Source organism: Chiloscyllium punctatum, chromosome 48, assembly GCF_047496795.1.
Source record: "Chiloscyllium punctatum isolate Juve2018m chromosome 48, sChiPun1.3, whole genome shotgun sequence".
Classification (NCBI taxonomy): domain Eukaryota; kingdom Metazoa; phylum Chordata; class Chondrichthyes; order Orectolobiformes; family Hemiscylliidae; genus Chiloscyllium; species Chiloscyllium punctatum.
Window position 1 is genome coordinate 61,783,077 of NC_092786.1, and position 24,404 is coordinate 61,807,480.

The 24,404-nt window shown below is 42.0% G+C and overlaps 1 protein-coding gene across 4 annotated transcripts in view; it reads right to left on the bottom strand.

Moving 5' to 3' along the window:
• The window catches only part of trpm7 (transient receptor potential cation channel, subfamily M, member 7), a 191,139-nt gene that overhangs the window by 158,477 nt on the left and 8,258 nt on the right, over positions 1-24,404 (bottom strand). For 2 of the 4 annotated variants that reach the window (XM_072565435.1, XM_072565432.1), the window contains exons 1-2: positions 13,761-13,787; positions 13,413-13,445 (exon numbers count right to left, since the gene is read on the bottom strand). The exons of 1 other annotated variant lie outside the window; for it this stretch is intronic. In XM_072565435.1, coding sequence (XP_072421536.1) covers positions 13,413-13,445; positions 13,761-13,772 — 45 coding nt within the window. In that variant the 5' untranslated portion in view covers positions 13,773-13,787. Of the gene's footprint in view, positions 1-13,412; positions 13,446-13,760; positions 13,788-24,404 lie in introns of those variants that run through there. One more of the 4 variants, XM_072565433.1, reaches the window with a different exon arrangement.

Here is a 24,404-nt window from a genome sequence, read left to right on the forward strand (position 1 = left end):
GTTACTAGTGCTGTCACGGACAGATACATGCGCAGACAAATTGGCACAGATGAGGTCAAGTATGTTCCCTCACTCTCACTACAGACCCTGTCTTGCAGCAATGTTCCCTTGGAACCAAAGAATTTGATCAGAAGCACTGCTACCACCAAGACAGTCCTAGGACTCCAAAGGCGACTCACTTTCAAATGTAAACTTTTGGGCAGGAATGGTGATGTGGAGTCTGTGTCATTGTCTGTAAGGCAAGATTCCCTAAGTATGACTGTGTCAGGCTGCTGCTCAACAAGCCTGGGAAACAACTCTCCCAATTTCAGCATTAGCCCCCAGATGTTAGCACTTTGCAGGGTTGACAGGGCTGTCTTTGGCGTTGTTATTTCCAGTACCTAGGTCAATGCCAGCTGGTCCATCTCATGTGATTTCTTTGTTGAGACTTCACAGTAATTGATACAATATTGTTGTGCCTCTGGAGTCACATGTAGGCCAGACTAAGTGAGGATGAGAGATTTTCTTTCCTGAAGGATACTCCTGAGCCAGAAGGGTTTTTCAGACAATCAATGATTACATGACGAATCAGATCTTTTAAAAACTGAATTCAAATTCAACCGTCAGCTTTAATGGATTCGAACCCAGAACATTGGCTGAGCTCTTACATTAGGAGAAAGTGAGGACTGCAGATGCTGGAGATCAGAACTTAAAAATGTGTTGCTGGAAAAGCGCAACAGGTCAGGCAGCAAAGGAACAGGAGAATCGACGTTTCGGGCATAAACCCTTCTTCAGGAATGAGGAGGGTGTGCCAAACAGGCTGAGATAAAAGGTAGGGGGGAGGGAATTTGGGGGAGGGGCGCTGGGAATACGATAGGTGGAAGGAGGTGAGGGTGATAGGCTGGAGTGGGGGTGGGGGCGGAGGGGTCGGGAAGATGATTGCAGGTCGAGAAGACGGTGCTAAGTCTGAGGGTTGGGACTGATAAAAGGTGGGGGGAGGGGAAATGAGGAAGCTGGAGAAATCTGCATTCATCCCTTGTGGTTGGAGGGTTCCTAGGTGGAAGATGAGGCGCTCTTCCTCCAGGCATCGTGTTGCCATGGTCTGGCGATGGAGGAGGCCAAGGACCTGCATGTCCTTGGCAGAGTGGGAGGGAGAGTTGAAGTGTTCAGCCACGGGGCGGTTGGGTTGGTTGGTGCGGGTGTCCCAGAGGTGTTCTCTGAAGCGTTCCGCAAGTAGGCGGCCTGTCTCCCCAATATAGAGGAGGCCACATCAGGTGCAGCGGATGCAGTAAATGTGTGTGGAGGTGCAGGTGAATTTCTGTCGGATATGATAGGATCCCTTGGGGCCTTGGAGGGAAGTGAGGGGGGAAGTGTGGGCGCAAGTTTTGCATTTCTTGCGGTTGCAGGGGAAGATGCTGGGAGTGGAGGTTGGGTTGGTGGGGGGTGTGGATCTGACGAGGGAGTGGCGGAGGGAGTGGTCTTTCTGGAATGCTGATAGGGGTGGGGAGGGAAATATATCCTTGGTGGTGGGGTCTGTTTGGCGGTGGCGGAAATGATGAAGGATGATACAATGTATCTGGAGGTTGGTGGGGTGGTAGGTGAGGACCAGTGGGGTTCTGACCTGGTGGCGATTGGAGGAGCGGGGTTCAAGGGCAGAGGAGCAGGAAGTGGAGGAGATGTGGTGGAGAGCATCGTCAACCACGTCTGAGGGGAAATTGCTGTCTTTGAAGGAGGAGGCCATCTGGATTGTTCGGTATTGGAATTGGTCATCCTGGGACCAGATGCAGCAAAAACGAAGGAATTGGGAATATGGGATGGCATTTTTACAGGGACAGGGTAGGAGAAGGGGTAATCAGTTCCAACCTTCAGACTCAGCACTGCCTTCTTGACCTGCAATCTTCCTTCCGACCTCTCCGCCTCCGCCCCCACCCCCTCTCCCACCCATCACCCTCACCTTAACCTCCTTCCACCTATCGTATTCCCAGCGCCCCTCCCCCAAGTCCCTCCTCCCTACCTTTTATCTTAGCCTGCTTGGCACACCCTCCTCATTCCTGAAGAAGGGCTTATGCCTGAAACATCGATTCTCCTGTTCCTTTGATGCTGCCTGACCTGCTGCGCTTTTCCAGCAACACATTTTTAAGCTCTGAGCTCTTATATTGACAATACGACAAGGCCATTGCTTCCCCATGGTCTGTCCTGGGGAAGATGCTAAAATCAATTGATGAGGTTATAGCTTGACAGTTACAAATTTTAAGATAATCAGAATGAGTCAGTAGTTTTATGAAAGGGAAATTATGCTTCACCAATGTAAAGAAGGTAGCTCCCTAAAGGAGTAACCTGTCAAGACAACCTTGGCCACTTACTGTACTTGGTATTTCCAGAAGGCAGTTAACAAAGGGCAACGTAAAACATTACTACTAAAAATCAAGGTTGGGAAGGATATGGGCCAGGAACAAGTAGGTGGGACTAGTTTAATTTGGGACTTTGCTTAGCATGGACTGGTTGGACCGAAGGGTCCGTTTCAGTGCTGTATGACACAAGGACTATGGCTAAACAGGTCTGTCTGATTGACAGGATGGAACAAGTAGTGTTCCAGAGAAATCTGGGCTGGGGACTCAAATTTTAAAACTTATATCAATTAGATGAAGGGATCAAAGACATAGTAGCTAAATTTGAGGATACCACAAAGATAGGTAGGAAAGCACATTGTAAAAAGGACATAAGGAGGTTGCAAAACAATGTAAATAGATTGAGTGAGAACACAAAATCTAGCAGTAGGATATCAGAAAATGTGTAACTTTTATTCTTCTGGCCAAAATAAGGATTACTAAAACACAATGACTGCAGATGTTTGAACTGTACAGAGATCCAGGCGTTCTAGTGCATGAGTCACAAATGGTTATCATACAGGCACAGCAATTGAGATTAATGAAATGCTTTCCTCTATGATAAGGAGAATTTAACAAAAAAGGAAGCAATGATATGCTTCAATTATACTGGACACTGCGGAGATCAAGCCTCAAAAACAGTGTACAGTTTTGATCTCTTTATTGAAGGATGTATTTAAATACATTAGAAACAATCTGTAGCAGAGTACTGAAGGAGGAAATCAGAAGGCCAAAAACAGGGCACGATATAGCTTTAGCTGAGAAGATTAGGGTGAATCCAAAGAGATTCTTTAAATATATTAAAGAAGAAAGAATAACTATAGAGACAGAATAGGACATCTCAAGGACCTAAGTGAATATGTACATGTGGACCCGCAGGTAATAGGCAAGTCCTCAATCAATACTTCTCTTCTACTTATCGTGGAAAAAGACACGAAAACTTGGGAAAGTTAGTGGTGATATCTTGGGGACAGTCCATATCACAGTGGCATTGGACATATTAGAATATATGAAGGTGGATAAATCTCCTGGTCCCGACTAGGTATATCCTCGAAAACTGCAAGATGCTGGAAAGAAATTGCAGGGGCCCTGACTGATATTTTAACGTCACTGTTAGCCACAGGAGAGGTCTCGGAAGACTGTAGGGTAGTGAATGTTGAGCCCTTATTCAAGAAGGGATGCAAGGAAAAACCTGGGAACAATAGACCAGTAAGCCTAACATCTCTGCTAGGTACATTACTGAGAAAATTCTGAGGGATAAGTTCTACGTGCATTTGGAAAGACAGGGGTTGATTAGGTGTAGGCAGCATGGCTTTGTGTGTGGGAGATCATGCCTCATAAATTTGTAAGAGTTCTTTTCAGCTTGTACGAGAGGGGTGATAGATTGAAGACTGATGTCAGAGGCAAGTTCTTTACACAGAAATTGGTAAGGGCGTGGAATGCCCTACCTGCTAAGATAGTCAACTCAGCCAGATTAAGGAGATTTAAACAATCCTTAGATAAGCTCATGGATGATTTTGGGATAGTGTAGGGGGACGAGCTGAGAAAAGTCCACAGGTCGGCGCAACATCGAGGGCCGAAGGGCCTGCTCTGCGCTGTATTGTTCTATGTTCTAAGTGACCAGGAAGGTTGATGAGGGCACGGCAGTAGACAGAGTCTGTATGGATTTCAGTAAGGTCTTGGATAAGATTCCACATGGTAGGCAGCTCTTGACGGTTACATCGGGATTCCAGGCAAAGGAGTAGGAAGGGTGAAGGAAGGATGCTTGTCGAACTGAAGGCCTGTAACTAGTGGTGTGCCTTGGGTCGATGCTGGACCCATTACTGTTTATTATCTACATCAATGATTTGGATGAGAACGTACAAGGTATGATTAGTAAGTTTGCAGATGACATAAAATAGGCAGCATTATGGACAGCGAGGAAGGTTATCAGAAATTGCAGCAGGACCTTGCTCAGCTGGGGAAACAGGGCAGGAAGTGGCAAATGGAGTTTAATATAGGTAGGTGTGAGGTGTTGCATTTTGGAAAGTCAAATCAAGGGAGGAGTTTTATGGTGAGTAGAACAGAGGGACCTTGGAGTTCAGGTGCACCGTTCTCTGAAAGCGGAGTCACAGGTAGACAGGGCAATGTCTTTTGACAGACTGGCTTTCCTCAGTCAGGGCAATAAGTTGGGAAGTTATGTTGCAGTTGTACAGGACATTAGTGAGGCTGCATTCGGGAGTACAGTATTGTGTTTAGTTTTGGTCACCTTGCTAGAGGAAGGATGTTATTAAACTGAAAAGAGTGCATTAAAAAAGAAAAGAGGGTAGTACACATATGGGATAAGCTGTCAGCAGAAGTGGTTGAGGCGTGTACATTAACAATATTTAAAAGGAATTTGGAGCAAATACATGGATAGGAAAGGCTTAAAAGGATATGGGGGAAGTGGGGTTAGCATGGACGGACAGTTTGGTTGACATGGACCAATTTGGGCCAAAGGGCCTGTCTATGTGCTGTAGGACTCAAAGGAACTATTGGGAGATGGACACCTTGAATGAGCAGGTTGCCATATGAGAAATAAATTGTACAGACTGGGCTTGATTTCACTAGAGTTTGGAAGAGTAAGAAGTGACTAAAATGATGTTTTCTCTTGTAGTTGAGTCCAGAACTAGGCGCATCACTTTAAAATTAATGGTTTCTCTTTTGGGGAGGAGGAAGAGAAATTCTCTCTCAGTGGATTGTACAACTTTGGAATTCTCTGCCTCAGATGGCCGTGGAGGAGGAACATTAAATATTTTTAAGCTGGTGGTAGCTTGATTTTTGTAGGCAGCAATATCAAAGGTTATCTGAGTAGATGAGAATGTGAAATTCAAGGTGACTGGCATATCTCTACTCTTAATTTGTATTTTCATCTGTATGTTCATATGGAGAGACTTTTAGCAGGCACCTTAGGAAACAGTGCAAGGGCAAGAAAAAGTCATTGCAAGTAACGTACTATGAAAAATAGACAAGGTCAGAACCAGACAAATGCTGATATAAGAACACAGAAACAGGTGTCAACCATTAGCCCTTTGAATCTATTCCACCATTCAATACAATCATTGCTGATCATTCCTAGTTTCAGCTTCCTCCCCATACCATTTGAACCCTTTAGCCCCAAGCGTTATACCAAACTCCCTTTTTGAAAACATTCAATGATTCTGCCTGAACTGCTTTCAATGGCAGAGAATTTTAATGATGCACAACACTGAGGGTGAAGAAATTTCTCATCTTATTCCTAAATTACCCTGCATCCTTAGACTGTCACCGCTGCTTCTAGAGTCCCTGATAAATCAGGAACATTCTTCCTGCATTTATCCTGTCTAAACCAATTAGAATTTTACACTTTTCCAGGAGATAACCCTCATTCTTCAAAATGCCAGGGAATACAGTCCTAACTAATCCAGCTTCTCCCCATACATCATTCCTGCCATCCCAGAATCAGTCTGGTAAGCCTTTGTTGCATTTGTTCCAGTGCCAAATATCCTTCCACAAATAAGGAGACAAAATTTCTTCGCTGGAGTGTTACAGTCATAGTCATAGAGATGTACAGCACAGAAACAGACCCTTTGGTCCAACTTGTCCATACTGACTAGATATCCTAAATTAATCTAACCCCATTTGCCAGCATTTGGCCCATATTCCTCTAATCCCTACCTACTCATATACCCATCCAGATGTCTTTTAAAAGCTGCAATTGCACCAACCTCCATCACTTCCTCCAGCAGCTCATTCCATAGACACACCATCCTCTGAGTGAAAACGTTGCCTCTTGTCCCTTTTAAATCTTTCCCCTCTCACTTTAAACCTATGCCTCTAGTTTTTGTCTCTCCCACCACAGGGAAAAGACCTTGATTTTATATCAAAAGACCCTATGATTTTATGTACCTCTGTAAGGTCACCACTGAGTTTGATCACCATTTTCTCTCTGGGTAGAATGTCCTTTTTTTTGGCTGAGGGCAAGTTGCAATGAGTTTGCTGGAGGGTGAGAATAGGTGATTGGTTCGCTCCATATCTTAGCAAATTTGCCACTTTCATTGTCATGACCAACCCAATGGGGAGTATCACATTATATTTCCATACAATCTTAACAGGCACCAGTTACAGAATCACAGTTCCCTCAATCAGGCAAATGCTGGAAGACCAACATCCCTTGTAGCCGAGTCATCTTTAACAGCCTGCAGTGCATCTGGAGGAGTGCAAGCATCTGCCCTGGATGGTGATGGCTACCATGTGCAAATTGGCAACTGGCTATTCTGACAGGGATATGGACGTCCTGCATGATGGGATGGTGCACAGTGGAACGATGTTAGAGGCTGAGGAACAACCAGATAGAAATATATAAAATCTCGAGAGGCATGGATAGGGTGGATAGGAGGAGTCTTGTTCCCAGGGTAGAAATGTCAAATACTGGATGGCATTCACTTCTTGGTGACTACCTGTTTGTACCATAGGGATCAGTGCTTGGGCCCCAGCTATTCACAATTAATACACAGTCGGTTCTGATATAACCTGATACAGAGGAACCTCAATCATCCGGCAAGACCACAAGGTCCCGAAGCTCGGCTAAACTATGTCATCCGGCATTCAATTATCCGGAATTTGAGTAACTGAACAAAACACTCCCCATCTGTGTCCTTTGGATAACTGAGGTTCCTCTGTAGTCCCATTCTTGTGCAATCTCACGTTATAAGAAAATTATGCAACAGCTGCACCATTTAACAGGGCTGGAATCGTGTTAAATCCAATACAGATAAGGAAAGTTCACATTCTTCAAATAAGGTCTAAATTCTTCAATTGCATTAAAGCGAATTCACGATGAAGAAACATGCGTTACAGAGGAACTGTCTACATACACACACACACACACTAGAAAAAATAGAAAGGCAGAGTATTATCTAAACAGTGATATATTGGGAGTATGGATGCAAAAAAGGAATCTGAGTGCCCCGTACACCTGCCAATTAACAAACAGGCAGGTACAGTAAGAATTAGGGAAAAAATGACATATTGGTCAGTATGTTAGCCTTCATTGCAAGATGTTAGGAGTCCAGAAGTAGAGATACCTTACTGCAGTTACACAGGACCATGGTGAGACCACATTAGCCATTGTGCAAGTGCAGCAAAGGCTGATCGTGGGATAGTAGGACTGTCTCATGAACAGTAATTGGTTTAATTGGGCCTGCGTTCATTACAGCTGAAAAGGACAACAGGATGTTGAATTGAAATGTATAAATTTCTAACAGGACTAGATGCAGGGAGTCTAGACCAGCAGTCAGAATTTCAGGATAGAGGGCTGAGATGAGAAAACATTTGTTCACTTAGATGGTCAAAGTGGAATTTGCTATCACAGAAGGTTGTGGAGGCCAGGTGACAGCGTATTCAAGAAAGGGATTGATAAATTCAGATTTTAATTATATCATGGGGCATGAGAGAAAGTGGTAGATATGACATTAAGACAGAGGGTCAACTATGAACATACTGAATGGCAGGGCAGACTCGAAGAGCCAAATAACAACTCCTGCTTCCAGTTTTTATTTTAGAAAGCAATTAAGAGTTCGCCACATTACTGTGGGTCTGGAATTATATGTAGGTCAGACTAGGTAAGGAGGGTAGCTTGCCTTCCCTAAAAGATCATTAATGAACCAGTTGGGGTTTTCCAACAATCAAACATGATCTCATGGTCATTAGGCTTTTAACTCCAGATCTTTACTCCTTTCAATCTGCCATGATGGGATTCAATCTGGGTCCCGCAACATTACCTTATTCTCTGATTATTAGTTCAGAAATAATACCACTATGCCATTGCTTTTCTCAAGAAAAACAGCTTCATTAAAAGAAACCAGACACATACTAACCAACAAGATTAGGCTCACAGCTCATCACTATTCTTTTAAAAAAAGGAACCTGAATGAGTCAGACTCATTGTCAGTGTTCCATTCAACAACTAGCCTCCAATAGAACTGGAATGGATACAGCACACACAGTGGCCATATGCCCATCAAATCTGTGCTGGTGTCGGCATTCTGCAAGAATAACTCAATCAGTTCCATTCTCCTGCCTTTTCCACTTAGCCATGGAATTCTTCCTCATCAGATAATCTTTCCACTCGCTTGAAAGCCAAGTCTGATTGTGCATTCACTAGATTCTCAGTTTGTGAATTAGAGATTCTAATTCATTACAGAAAAAGGATTTTCTACAAGACATTAATTTTTTTGCTAGTTACCTTAAATCTTGCCCTCTGGTTCTCAATCGGACTTATCGTCAACCAGTCTCTCCAGATCCTCATGAGCTTGAACACTTTTATCCAATCTCCCAACAATCTGTTCTTCAAGAACAGCCGCCGTTTTTCTAACGTACCCACATAACTGAAGTGTCTCATCTCTGGAATCATTATTGGGAAACTTTACTCCATATTTTCTAATTGTCTTCACATCCTTCAAACCACAGAAATGTTGAAATGAGCCATTCAACCCATCCCATACGCACTGATTGAGTAAACTCGCTGCTACTCTAGTCCCACGTACTAGCCCCTTATCTATACCTTGCAGGTTCCAGTGTTGCAGGGGCAGATTTAGGTTCCATTTAATTAAGTAGAAGATTCCTGCCTTGACCATCAAGCAAGACAGTGAATTCTAGACACTCACCACCCTGAGTGAAAACATTGCTTGTCACATCCCCTCTGATCCTGCTACCTATCAGAGAGGACGTTTCCTGAACGTTTCAGGGAACACCTCTGGGACACCCACACCAACCGCCCCGTGGCTGAACACTTTAACTCCCCCCTCCCACTCCACCAAGTACATGCAGGTCCTTGGCCTCTTCCATCGCCAGACCCTGACCACACGATGCCTGGATGAAGAGCACCTCATCTTCCGCCTAGGAACCCTCCAACCACAAGGGATGAATGTAGATTTCTCCAGCTTCCTCATTTCCCCTCCCCCCACCTTATCTCAATCCCAACCCCCAGACTCAGCACCGCCCTCTTCACCTGCAATCTTCTTCCCAACCTCTCCACCTCCACCCCCTCTCCGGCCGATCACCCTCACCCTCACCTCCTTCCACCTATCTTATTCCTAGCGCCCCTCCCCCCCTACCTTTTATCTCAGCCCGCTTGGCACACCTGCCTCATTCCTGAAGAAGGGCTGATGCCCGAAACGTCGATTCTCCTGCTCCTCGGATGCTGCCTGGCCTGCTGTGTTTTGCCAGCACCACATTTTTCAGCTCCTGCTACCTATCACCTTGTATCTATGCCGCCTGATAACCAACCTTGCCACTGAAGAAAAACAGTTCTTCCCTCTTCACTCCTCAGCCTCCTTGAAGGAAAATAACTGGAGCCAATTTAACCTTTCCTCAGAGCACAACTGAGGAACATGTTACTAAGCCTTGACAATCTCCTCTCTATTCTTTCTCGAGCAATTCTGTCCTCCTTGTAATGTGGTGAACAGACCTGTATCCAAAATTCAGCTGTGAACAAACTAGTGTTTTATACAATTCCAACATAGAACATAGAAGAATACAGCGCAATACAGGCCCTTTGGCCCTCGATGTTGCGCCAATCCAAGCCCACCTAACCTACACTAGCCCACTATCCTCCATATGCCTATCCAATGCCCGTTTAAATGCCCATAAAGAGGGAGAGTCCACCACTCCTACTGGCAGGGCATTCCATGAACTCACGACTCGCTGAGTAAAGAATCTACCCCTAACATCTGTCCTGTACCTACCACCCCTTAATTTAAAGCTATGCCCCCTCATAATAGCTGACTCCATACGTGGAAAAAGGTTCTCAAGGTCAACCCTATCTAAACCCCTAATCATCTTGTACACCTCTATCAAGTCACCCCTAAACCTTCTTTTCTCCAATGAAAACAGCCCCAAGTGCCTCAGCCTTTCCTCATACGATCTTCCTCCCATACCAGGCAACATCCTGGTAAACCTCTTCTGCACCCGTTCCAGTGCCTCCACATCCTTCCTAAAGTATGGCGACCAAAACTGCACACAATACTCCAGATGCGGCTGCTCCAGAGTCTTATACAACTGCAACATGACCTCAGGACTCTGGAACTCAATTCCTCTACCAATAAAAGGCAGTACGCCATATGCCTCCTTCACCGCACTATTTACCTGGGTGGCAACTTTCAGAGATCTGTGTACATGGACACCAAGATCTCTGCTCGTCCACACTACCAAGTATCCGACCATTAGCCCAGTACCCCACCTTTTTGTTACTCATACCAAAGTGAATCACCTCACACTTACCTACATTGAACTCTATTTGCCACCTTTCTGCCCAGCTCTGCAGCTTATCTATATCCCGCTGTAACCTGACACATCCTTCCTCACTGTCCTCAACTCCACCGACTTTCATATCATCCGCAAACTTGTTCACCCAACCTTCTAGTCCCTCCTCCAGGTCATTTATAAAAATGACAAACAGCAATGGTCCCAAAACAGATCCTTGCGGAACACCGCTAGTAACTGCCAACATTATATCTTTGCTTTTACATTCAATGAAGGCAATTATCCCATGCATCTTCTTAATCATTGTATTTCTTCTCAGAGGATTGTGCATCTTTGGAGCTCCTTGCTACAGAGAGCTGGGTAGACAAAGTCTGTGCATATATCTAAGGCTGAGACAGATAGATTCTTGATCAATAGGGAATCAAAGATTACAGAAAAACCCGCAGGATGGTAAACGTGACAAATATCTGATCTACCCATGATGCTACTGAATGGTGCAGCAGGCTCAAAGGGCTAAATGCCTACTCTTGTTCATTTTTCTTATGGTTTTAATTACCTGTTCTACCATCTTTGGGGACCCGTGGACACAGACTCAGGTCTTTCACTTCCATCCACCATCTCAGCACTCTCCCAATTACTGGGTATTCCCTTGCTTGGTTTGCCCTCCTAACATCATATTTCTCCAGACTGAATTAAATTTGTCACTTTCCTGCCCATTCAGCAAAACCGTTGAGATGAAATCAAAAGCCATCCTCTTGATTATCACCTACCTGGAAAATCTTTCAGCCGATTATGCCTCCTACACTTAAACCAGAATAATTGTCATATAAACCACAAACATCAAGGAACCCAACACTGAGACCTGTGGATTACTACTGGATATTACCTTCCATTCACAAAAGCATCCATTGACCATTTCCTGCCGTATCCTGTCACCGAGCGATCTAAATACAATCTTTCTTGAAGTTAATGCCCAGAACTGAATGCTAGACTCCAGCTTTTATACAAGCTCAACACAACTTTCTTGCTCTGTACATTTCTATTCTAGATAAATCTCAGTGGGCCATATATTGTATTAGTCATTATTTCAACTTGCTGTCTATATTTCAACGATGTGTATACGTATATCCCAAGATCCCTCTTCTCCAGCACCTCTTTGGAACTGTATCCTTTACTGTATATGGTCTCTGAATTCTTCCTAGCAAAACAAATCAATTCTCATTTACCCACATTAAATGTTGTCTGTCACTTGTACATCAATCTATGTCTTTTCTTTCAGTTTAATGCTATCCACACCATAGTTTACAATTATTTTCAATTTCTGGGTCATCTGCAAAGGGTGATATCGTACTCTATGATGTCAAGTCTAGACCATGAGGGTACATCAAGAAAAGCAGGCAATGTTGTTGTCAAGCTAGAGCTCGAACAAAAACTGTAAGAGGAATTAACTTTTTACAATAATTACTGTATGCCCAAGTGAAGTTACAAAAATGACCAGGGGTCAGAATACTATGGTAAGTCTTAAATCCAAGACGCCTTTTTACAATTAACTTCAGAATCAGACATTTTAGAATTCCATCAAGACAAAAAAAATCTAAATGGCAACATCTAACCGGGAAAGTCCTTAATACGGCATGCTGAATTTACAAATCTTTTCCTCCAATTTCAGCTCTTCCCTCTGAAGGCAAGTACTTGTGTTAAGTGACCGAAGCTTCTAAAAAGTAGAGTAAAATTCATGGGATTTAATCCACCATACCAGTCAAAAATAAAACACACTGAGTTACAGTGACCCAACAAGTACAACCATACACACAGTTTCAGCTGTGAGACGCCAAAGTGAAAATGAATTACCTTAATATATTCACTGTAATTCTTATCACAGTGCAGGTAATGTGCTTCCCCTAAAACATTGGAATTCAGAATATCCCAGAACCGCCACTTCTCAAGATGTTACCCTCACAGAGTATAATTCATCATTGCCTAAACTTCCAAAGCAGCAATTGCATTAACTATCTTTCCTCCAGTTTGGCAGAGGAACGCTGACCTTAGATACTTATGAATAGATAACTACAAATTTCCCCCTTAAATTGCAGTAGAATAGACATGGACACGTCAATTCTACTACAATTTATGTATAATCAACTCCTATCTTACCCAACTACACAGGACTATTCGGGAGAAGACCAATGAAATAAAGCAAATAAGGTAAACGATCTGCCACAAATTTACTATCAAGAGCAAATCCCACCCCTCCTTCTGAAGTCATGAAATTCGTGTTTTTTGATCTACATTATTGCAAATTCTCCCATTTAGCTTTAGTAATGTGTTCATATTAATCTGGAAAGATACACAAAACACATCAATTTGATAAATTATAATGAAGTAACCAAATATATTGTACTGAAATATGAAAACTATTGCTCTAAACCAGATAAGGAAACTCAGAACTAAAATGGTCAAATTTCTGCAAAACATAAAACAAAATATCCAAAAAAAAATTCACCTAGTTGTTACAATGCTCATTGGATTTGTTGATTAGATATTTCATAGTGTAGCATGATAAACTTTGCAACCCAGCAGACGCACTCTATGCAGAAGGTCGGGACAACTAAAAAAAAATTGTCAAGTCAGAACTGCTCTATCATTCCTTTGGGTCAATAACAACATTATCAATTGTAGGATAGTCAGTTAAGAATAAACTACAACCGCTTCAAAATAAGCAAATATCAGGATATCAAGGAAACAACTTCTATTAGGATTGTATAGACATCAGTTTGACCATACCTCATCCAGCTCAGTCTGCAAAGGGAACTGGAACTGCAGATGGGAAAAAATACATTAGTGTAAATGGGATTCAAAAATAAACTCTCATTTGAGAATAGCAAAATTAGATTTATACCTAAAGTATTAATTTGTGAAAACACATGCCTTAGCTTTAAATATCTGCCAGTTTGGGTAACAAGAATACAAGCATTCTGAAAGATTACGTTTTTTCCAAGCAGTTTTATGTTAAGCTTCTAACAGTCAACAGTTTACACCATCTACAATAGATTCGCTACAAATTTAATCAGAATCACCCAAGAGGATGACAGCAGCAATATCAGATTAGTTTAGCAAGTTGCATTCACTTACAATCATGGCCATCTGATTTCTGAAATAAACTTTGAGCTTAAATTCTTCAGTTCAGGTCTTCATTGACTTGTTCCTTCAGTTCTTCTTAAAAGGGAATTATCCAATTTTATTTAAAACTAACATAATTATGGATTTCTGCATTCATCTCATTACTTGTGGCTTTTATCAACTTGGCCCATTTAAAATAAAAGCAGAATGGATGATCTAACAGCTCTTCAGATGTTAGCTGCTTAACTATCTGTCCTGATACTGGACTTAGTGCTATAAATTCTTAATAGTCTTCATCTCTAAATAAAAGCAAATACGTAAGACTGCCTCCAAAAATGAGTCACAAGGCTGAGAAAATTATAATCATCCTTAATGTGCCACAATCATGTCAAACTCCTCTGCAATTACAAATCAAAATAACTAAATTGCCAACCCTGCCCCACAGATCGACATTATAAACAATAATTTGAAGAGGGAGAAAACCTATCATCAGCAAGTTAGCAGATTTACGCAGCCAAACTATTTTAACAAACTGAGAAACTAGGCATGCTGAGTCCGTAAACTCTTTTCATATGGACCTGCTTTGAAGTTCCTCCATTTTTATTGTACTCCAATGCTATACTTTCCATTCAAATTAGCAATGTGAGCTAAAATTATATAAAATGACACTTTATTAAAATAAAAACCATGGTGTTTGCTAAGGAAAAACTACTATGAACACATTGCCCTGGATAAGAAATTTTTAAATTTGTCCACAGCATCTGGGCATTGCTCGTTGGGCCAGCATGTATCGGTCATCCCTAAATGCCCTCAAGAAGGTCATGATAAGCAAGACAACAAGAGAACTACGTCACAGTAGTTCAATATAATCTCTCACAGCCAGTAGGACAGCTGTAGAGATCAGTAAGCTTTACAAGTCCCAGAGTCGGATCAAAATATGAAGGCTACATACAAAAGCAGTGCTTTGCGATACAGCAAACCAGATGATTGGGGAATTTCTAGGTTGCTTGTGTGGCAAAGATATGCTGTTGCTACTGGACAGTGAGTCACCAGATCTAAGTGCTTACCAATTGCAGATGTAAGATTGAACTTGTTATCAATTGTAAAAAGTCAAGTTTAAAAATGAACAAGAGAATTCGCCAGATACCCACCATTTCCTTTATCACTCAAAAGGATCCACTCTTGTAAAAATAAGGTGAGTACAAGAGGAACAGAGACAAGGAATGATTTCATGGTCTCCTTTATGCAAGATAAATTTCTTCCTAGTGGCACTATGGGTGCATATACACCTTGAAGACTGCAAATGTTCAATAAGGCAACTCTCCAACAAAGGGCAAATAATAATGGGCAATAAACACTAGTTCAATGATACTGCATTTCATGAACAAATTTTTGAAAAGTTATTTTTACTTCTAAAAAATCTAGAAAAAGCAAAGTAGTTAACCATAAAAGTTCAAAGCGTTAGTCACATTTCCTTCCCATAATCCTTTTTATTGTTGTTATTTTATTCAAGGCATAAGAGCTGTTGGTTCAGATGAGGTATTGCTTTTGCTGAATTTAAAGCAGGCATTCAAACAGTCTTGATGACTGACTCACACTGCTGAGGTTAATCTAGCTTCCTCCCGCTGTCTGCACAATCCCTGGATATAAGTACTATAGTTTTTCAAAAGTACTTGACTTCTTCCCTTCAAACACAGGGCAACAACTTTCCATCACGAAACAAGAAAGGAAATCAATCATATAACATGCCCATTAAGATCTGCATTCACCTCCCACTCTACATTTCTTCATGCAAGGAAAACTACAGGCAATGAAGCCACATTCTGCTACTTTGTGTCACATCAGAAAAGGACAAGAAACTTACAATGAATTGAAATCATAATTCTTTGCATTTTTACTATTCAAATTTCTTAGCTATTTTGTAGAACAGATTCATAATGAAAGAATGAAGGAAGAGTTGAGTCAGAGTAACCATCTTCCAAAGCATACAGACTTTAATGGTAAACTCCCACTTGTCAAGTGATACACATTGCATTACCAAACTGAAATCACTTTTTTGTCAAAATATCAAAATGAGCGGCTGGTTTACAATAGCAAAGAGTTGTTTATTCAGTCAGAAAATACATTTACCTTTAGAATCATTGAGATCTACAGCAAATAAAAAGGCCCTTTGACCCATCACACTTACACTGGTCAAAACCAACCATCTAATTATTCTAATCCCATTTTCGAGCACTTGGCCTATTGCCTTCTATTAGGTTAAGATCAACATATGTGTTGCAAATTCACCTGCACCTCCACACACATCATTTACTGTATCCGCTGCACCCGATGTGGTCTCCTCTATATTGGGGAGACAGGCCGCCTACTTGCGGAACGTGTCAGAGAACACCGCTGGGACACCCGCACCAACCAACCCAACCGCCCCGTGGCTGAACACTTTAACTCCCCCTCCTACTCCGCCAAGGACATGCAGGTCCTTGGCCTCCTCCATCGCCAGACCATGGCAACACGAAACACGACGCCTGGAGGAAGAGCGCCTCGTCTTCTGCCTAGGAACCCTCCAACCACAAGGGATGAATGCAGATTTCTCCAGCTTCCTCATTTCCCCTCCCCCCACCTTATCTCAGTCCCAACCCTCGGACTCAGCACCGCCTGCTTGACCTGCAATCTTCTTCCCGACCCCTCCGCCCCCACCCTCTCTCCGGCCTATCACCCTCACCTCCTTCCACCTATCATATTCCCAGCGCCCCTCCCCCAAATTCCCTCCCCCCTACCTTTTATCTCAGCCCGTTTGGCACACCTTCCTCATTCCTGAAGAAGGGTTTATGCCCGAAACGTCGATTCTCCCGCTCCTCAGATGATGCCTGGCATGCTGTGTTTTTCCAGCACCACATTTTTCAACTCTATCGCCTTCTATTCCTTGGCATTGCAAGTGTAGACCTAAATACTATTTAAATATCAGAGATCCTGTGTCTACCACTCTTGTAGACAGGCAGGAGACTGGAAAAACACAGCAAGCCAGGCAGCATCCGAGGAGCAGGAGAAACCTGTGTGCAATTAGATAGTGTGTTCGGCTGTTAACAGAAAGGTTGAGGTTTGAGACCTCCCAGGGACGGGGTGATCGCTGCTCTCACTCCAAGCACTGTGTTTTGGGCAGCATGGTGGCTCAGTGGTTAGCACTGCTGCCTCACAGCACCAGGATCCCAGCCTCGGGCGACTGTCTGTGTGGAGTTTTGACATTGTCCCCGTGTTTGAGTCAGTTTCCTCTGGGTGCTCTGGTTTCCAAAGATGTGCAGGCCAGCTGAATTAGCCATGCTAAATTGCCCATAGGGTTAGGTGCATTAGTCAGAGGGAAAATGGGTCTGGGTGGGTTACTCTTCGGAGGGTCGGTGTGGACTGGTTGGGCCGAAGGGCCTGTTTCCACACTGTAGGGAATCTAATCAAAGTTGACATTTTGGGTGTAACCCTTCTTCAGGACTGGGGGCTGGGTATAGGGGAGCTGCAGATAAAGGGGGTAGTGAAGCCAGGATAGGTGAAGCCAGGTAGAGGTACAACCTGGTTGGTCAATGGTAGGAATGAATTCGGTTGGTGGCAGGGAGTAGTGGAAGGGATGGGGATGGATTGGGAAGGGAGGTTATTTGAAATTAGAGAACTCAACATCGAGTCCTCCGGGCTGTAGGCTGCCCTGATGGAAGATGAGGTTTTGTTCCTTCAATTTGCCCTGTGGTTCATTGTGGCAATGGAGGCAGCCACAGATTGTCATATCTGACAGGGAGCGGTTAGGGGAATTGAAATGGACGGTGATTGGGAGGTCTGGTTGGCCCCTGCGGGCCTGGCTGCGATGTTCGGTGAACCATTCCCTAAGTTTATGTTCACCAGACTACCACCGCCCAGCTTTGTCAGCGGATTTGATGGTGAACTGGGGATTGTTGCGAACTGAATCAAGTGCTGCACATTTGGAGAGGGTGTGGTTGGAGTGGGTTGGGGGGTGGGTGAATGCCAGATGCCCACCAGCCCTGATTTAAAAAAATCTTTACATCCCTTGAAATCTGTGCCCCAATCATTAATGGGTCCAAGGGAATGATTTCCTCCTGTCTTCCCTCTCTAGACCCCTCAATACAAGCCAACCATGTGCATAGGAAATCATGTCTCACAACATTGATTTGAGTTTTTTAAAGTAGTAATGAAGAGGATTGATGAGGGCAAAGTGGTGGACTTGATCCAAATTGACTTCAGTAAGGTGCTCAACAAGGTTCCCCATGGGAGACTGATTAGCAAGATTGGATCTCATGGAATACAGGGAGAACTAACTATTTGGATACAGAACTGGCTCAATGGTAGAAGGTAGAGGGTGGTGGTGGTGGAGAGTTGCTTTTCAGACTGGAGGGCTGTGACCAGTGGTGTGCAACATGGATTGGTGCTGGGTCTTTTACTTTTCGTCATTCATATAAATGATTTGATGTGAACATAGGAGATATAGTAAGTAAGTAAGTTTGCAGATGACACCGAAATTGGAGGTGTAGTGGACAGTGAATAAAGTTACCTCAGAGTACAATGCGATCTTGATCAGATGGACCAATGGGCTGAGGACTGGCAGATGGAGTTTAATTTAGATAAATGTAAGGTGCTGCATTTTGGAATGGCAAATCAGACCAGGACTTATACACTTAATGGTAAGGTCCTGGGGAGAGACCTTGGAGTACAGGTTCATAGTTCTTTGAAAGTAGAATTCCAGGTAGACAGGGTAGTGAAGGCAGCATTTGGTATATTTTCCTTTATTGGTCAGAGTATTGAGTACAGGAGTTGGGAGGTCATTTTGTGGCTGCACAAGACATTGATTAGGCCACTCTTGGAATATTGTGTGCAATTCTGGACTCCCTCCTCTTGGAAGGATGTTGTGAAACTTGAAAGGGTTCAGAAAAGATTTACAAAGATGCTGTCTGGGTTGGAGGATTTGAGCTATAGGGAGAGGCTGAAATTTCTGGGGATGTGTTCCCTGGATTGTCGGAGGCTGAGGGGTGACCTTATAGAGGTTTATAAAATCATGAGGGGCATGGATAGGATAAATAGACAGGTCTTTTCCCTGGGGTGGGGGAGTCTGAAGCTAGAGGGCATAGGTTTACGGTGAGAAGGGAAAATTTTAAAATGGACCTAGGGACTAACATTTTTATGCAAAGAGTGATATGTGTATGGAATGAGCTGCCAGAGGAAGTGATGGAAGCTGGTACAATTGCAATATTCAAAAGGCATTGAAAGGGAATATGAATAGGTAGGCTTTAGAGGGATATGGGGCAAGTGCTGGCAAATGGGACTAGATTAGGTTAGGATGTCTGGTTGACACGGACAAATTGGACAGAAAGGCCTGTTTCCATGTTGTACATCTCTATGACTCTATGTCTCCACTCAGTCTCCTCTGCTCCAAGAATAACAACCCCAATTCAATCAATCAATCTTCATAACTAAAAAACTCTCCTGTCCAGGCTACATCCTGGTAAATCTCATCTGCATCCTCTCCAGTGCAATCACATTTCTCCCATAATGTGAATTCCAGAGCTGCACACAATGTATAACCTCCCTATTTTCAAATTCTATATCTTGGCAAATAAAGCCAAGTGTCCCATGTTTTTTCTTAACCACACTGGCTTCCTGTCCCTACCTTAAAAGTACCAGTTAAGAACTCCAAGGATTCTCTGATCCTTGCTGCCTCCCAGATTCCTACCATTCACGTATTCCCATGCCTCATTTAATTTGCCAAAGTGCATCACCTCACACTAATCTGGATTAAATTCAAATTGTCATGGATCAGTATATCTGACCAATTCATCAAGATCCTCCAGTAATCCAAATTATCCTAACTACTTACGACCCCACCATATTTTGTATCATCAAACTGAATGACCAACCCTCTAATGTTCAAGTCTAAGTTATTTAGATATTCCACAAATATAAACAGCCTTAATACTGATCCCTGCAGAACCTCATTAAATACTGGCTTCCATTCACAAAAATGCCCCATAACCATCACTCTCTACTTCCTGCGTCTCAGTCAATTTTGGATCTAATTTGCCAAATTTCTTTGGATCCCAATGCCTTTCACCTTTGCATCCAATGTCATCTGATAGCATTGTCCACATCAATACAGCTAGTTACTTCTGGGGAAAAATACATTAAAGTTGGTCAGATGTTACCTCCCCTGAACAAAAGCATGCTGACTATTGTCGATTAATCCCTGCCTCTCCAAGTGCAGATTAATCCTGTCCCTCAGAATTGCTTACAATAGTTTCCCCATCACTGAGGTTAGACTGATTGGTTTGTAGTTTCCTGCTTTATCCAATGCTCCCTTCTTGAATAACAGCACCACACTGACTGTCCTCCAGTCTTTAAGAATTATGCTCCCTCGAAACCTTTCAAGCTATGACTTCCCCAGCTGTTGTTGAGTAAATTAAAATGCCTTACTATCACCACCCTATTACTTTTGTACTTCTAAAATTTGCCTGCATATCTGCTCTGCTATTTCTCCCCGACCCTTACTTTGGTTTGTAACAGGTTAGAAAAGGGCATGCATCTCATCATTCTTAATCACCCACATCATTATGGTATATCATTGGGCTAGATGGTCACCATTACTGCGGTTAAATTTCAATTTCAGATTAATTAAATTTAAATTTCATTAGCTGTCATGGAAGGACTGGAATTTATATCCCCAACTCACAGTGTTAGCCTGGACATCTGACTGACCGGTCTAATACATCGTCGTATCACGTCCCCCAAAGTCTCCACAAAATGTCTCAAGAAATTGTTCTACATTAAAAAACAGAAACTCAGTTGAGAGAGAAAGGACTCCTTTTTCATTCCACAAACTAAATTATAATGTAAAGGTACAGTACACAGAAGTGAGCATCTTTAGATTTATCCTTATTCTAAACACAAGAATATTGTTCTCACCTCCTGAGAATGGGATTAAACACAGATGAGTAAGCATCACATTCCCTCATGTGGCTAAACAGACACCCTCAACTACATGCATTCCAAAACACCACAGGGTTTGAATTATGCAGGTGCAAAGTTAAAAACCTTGAATCAGCATTTCTTCACACAGCATAAATTAACCTTCCCCTATCAACCCCAGTCTTTCACTGTTCAGTTTTATGTTGCTCCCATAGCCTCATCCAGCAGCATTAATAATATTTCAGGCTGCCAATTTAACATCTGCAATGATTCTATCATTCTCACTATATTAAGCTTTCCCCACTCTGAAGGATATTAATAATCAATGATTACTCTGTGATAATCAGTGGTAAACACAAATTAAGTTGCAATTAAAATTATATCAAATTCACAGGCAAAATGTCAGAATAGCAAAAGGTTACTTTATCTGACTCTGAATTCTGTCCACCATAAAGACTGAATACTTTGACTTCTAAAATTTCCAACCTCTGCCTCTGAACTTTGAAATCACCAAAGCCAGGATTTTGCCGTCTCCTCTGGACACTGATAGTGTATAATTTAAAATTCTCCTGCTGATATTCAATCCCATACAAAGCCACAATCAGTCACTTCCGATTTTCACTGACTGATGTTGGTAGCACTACAATTTTATGAGCTTTAAAATTTCCATCTCCAAGTCCTTTAACTTCAACCCAAAATGTGCCAGCTTTTCTCTAGCCCTTTGTAACAACAGCTTAAAACCAGGTACCAATCTTTGGTCATTCGTCTCATGTATGGCTCTATCTCTGAATCAGCTTCTGAATAATCCACTTAATAGCTTTGCCTATTAAGACAAAGAACGTACGAGCAGGGTAAGCCATTCAGCCCCTCGAGTCTGCTTCAACATTCTCAATCCTGGTGGGGGTCATTTACCTCAACACTATACTCCTGTGCTATCCCAGACCTCTCAATGTTATTAATTTAAAATGTATCACTTTCTGTAGTAAACATACTCAATGCCTGGGGTTCCACTACTCTGAAGGGTAGAACTCCAAAGATTCACTACCCTCTACTTGAAGATATTCCTCCTCAATTCAGTTCTCAGCGCCTTTCATTCTGAAACTGCCAGCCTCACCATACTCCTGCCTGGCTGTACGCCCCACGGCCAAAGGAAATATTCTTTGTGCATCTACTCTTTAAATCTTTAATAATTTCTATGAATTGCCTCTCATTCTTCTAAATTCCAGAAAGTTCTACTCTGCGACTGTCCCACCAACCCAGGAATCAGTCGAGTGAACTTCTACTGCACTCCATCTATTCATCGTTCTTTAGATGACAGAAGCAGAACTGTTCACACCAATGAAGGTGCAGTCTATACAGTGTCCTATACAACTGGAGCAGGACCTTTTAATTCCTGTACTCAAGGCTAATGTACTGTTTGCCTTCTGAATTACTTGCTGCACCTGCATTAGCTTTCAACATATGAACAAGGACACCTAAGCCTTTTTGGACATCACTTTCCAAAACCATTTAGGAAATGCTTTATACATTTGTTCAACCCCATACTAAATCACATATTCCATCTGCCCATTCACGCAGCCTGAAGCTTTTTTGCATCTTCAACATCACTCCCAAGTCTTGCAGCATCTGCAAACTAGAAAAATTCTAAATTAGCCCTATAGCCAAATTATTAATATAGATTGTGAACATCTGGGTCCAGGCACTGATTTAAGCACTCCACTCATCATACGCCTGCCAACTTGAAAATGACCTATTTATTCTTATTCTCTGCTTTCTGCCTTTTAATCAAGCTTCGACCCATTCTAGTATATTATGTGTTTTAATTTTGTTTCCTAACCTCCTGAATGGGACTTATCAAGCACCTTCTAGAAACCCAAATGCAATGTTCCACTGTATATACTTTGCTAGAAACATGCTCAAAATCTTCTCTCGGGATTTTTAAATATGATTTGGCTTTTATAAAGCCATTTTGATTCTGCCCAATTAGATAATTATTTTCTAAATACAAAGTAATCACATCTTTATTTAATTTTGATTGTTATCTATCTAAATAAATGTTTCTTTTCCTTTTTCAGATAATAGTGGACCTATTGTTAATTTCCAATATTTTTCTTTTTACATAAATGTTGATTATTCGTGATTAATTTTTCCAGGCCTCCTTTCCTTCAATTGTTGACATGAGTTCAACACAACCGCAAAATATCAAATTAAATTATTAAAACAATTGAACTTTGATACACAAAATATTAATACAGGTGACCCCCCTACTATCCGAAACTAGAGCATTCCCAGGAAACCTTTTACAGGCTGGAAATGGCGGAAAACGAAGGTGCATTATTTAAATTGGAAAAAGCATCGCCACTTCTCATAAAAGCAAAAATCCTCTTCAGATTCGTGAAAACAGGTACTTATGTATGTCTTTCATAAAAGCGAAATTTAAATCATTAATACTCTCAAAACTATATTTGTTTCTTGTAATAAAGATTGAGCATTAGCTCTGAAGTTAAATTAGTCAATAATAAACAACTGGTTCATGGCATGCATTGTAAAATTATTTAACAACCAAGCTGTAATAATGTTGACCATTCCTCAGTATTAAACACTAATCAGAGGTCTTACTTTCAAAGCACGAAACACCATGATTATTCGATGATACCAAACAATGAAATCAGACTGACAACCGTCATGACCTAATGATAGCGTGCAATTTATGGTGAAATTGAACACTAATGATTAACCAAAAATAATGACGCACATTTACTCAACAATATTAACATTGGGATTGGAAGCAAAAGAATGCACTCAATCAGCAAAGACCATTATAACCCATGGAGTGAGTATCAGAATATAGGAATTATCATCTCTCAGTTTTACCAAACATTTCTCAGCCTCAAACCAAATCTTATGTCGCGTGCAGGTAGACAGTAGCAAAGCCTCCTTCTCTACAAATTTGACAGTTAACAATATTTCACCTTCCCTATTTCAAGTCCAAGGTTATGCCTAATAATTAGGAAGATGAAAAGATTAAATTTGTGATACACATTTCTACTAAGTGGCAGCGATCCAATTAAGTACTGTGTTAATAACTGGAGAAGGATGACACTTATTGAAAGCTTGGACAGAAAACAACAATATAAACCACGCCAGAAAATTCTGTGGATACGAAACATGACACTGCCATTTCTTACGACCATGCCCATTATGTTCCAAGACACATTTATCAGTCACAAAGTGATACAAATAGGGTTCCATGAAAGTGTACTCAAGTCTAGTTGAGTAATTCTTCCATGTTACTAAGCTTAATGGCCCTCAATGATGTTACTAGCTAGGTTGTTTTCTCTGGAGGCTGAGGGGTGACATTATAAAAGTTTTTTTAAGATGATGAGGGGTACGGATAGGGTAAATAGGTCTTTTCCCCAGTGTAGGGGAGTTCAAATTCAGGGGCATAGGTTTAAGGTGAGAGGGGAAAGATTTAAGAGGAACTTATGGGGTAACTTTATCACTCACAGGGTGGTGCGTGTATGGAATGAGCTGCCAGAGGAAGTGGAGGAGGCTGGTACAATTACATTTAAAAGGCATCTGGATGGGTATATGAATAGGAGGGGTTTATATGGATATGGGCCAAATGCTGGCAAATGGGACTAGATTAATTTAGGATATCTGGTTGGCATGCACGAGTTGGACCAAAGGGTGTGTTTCCATACT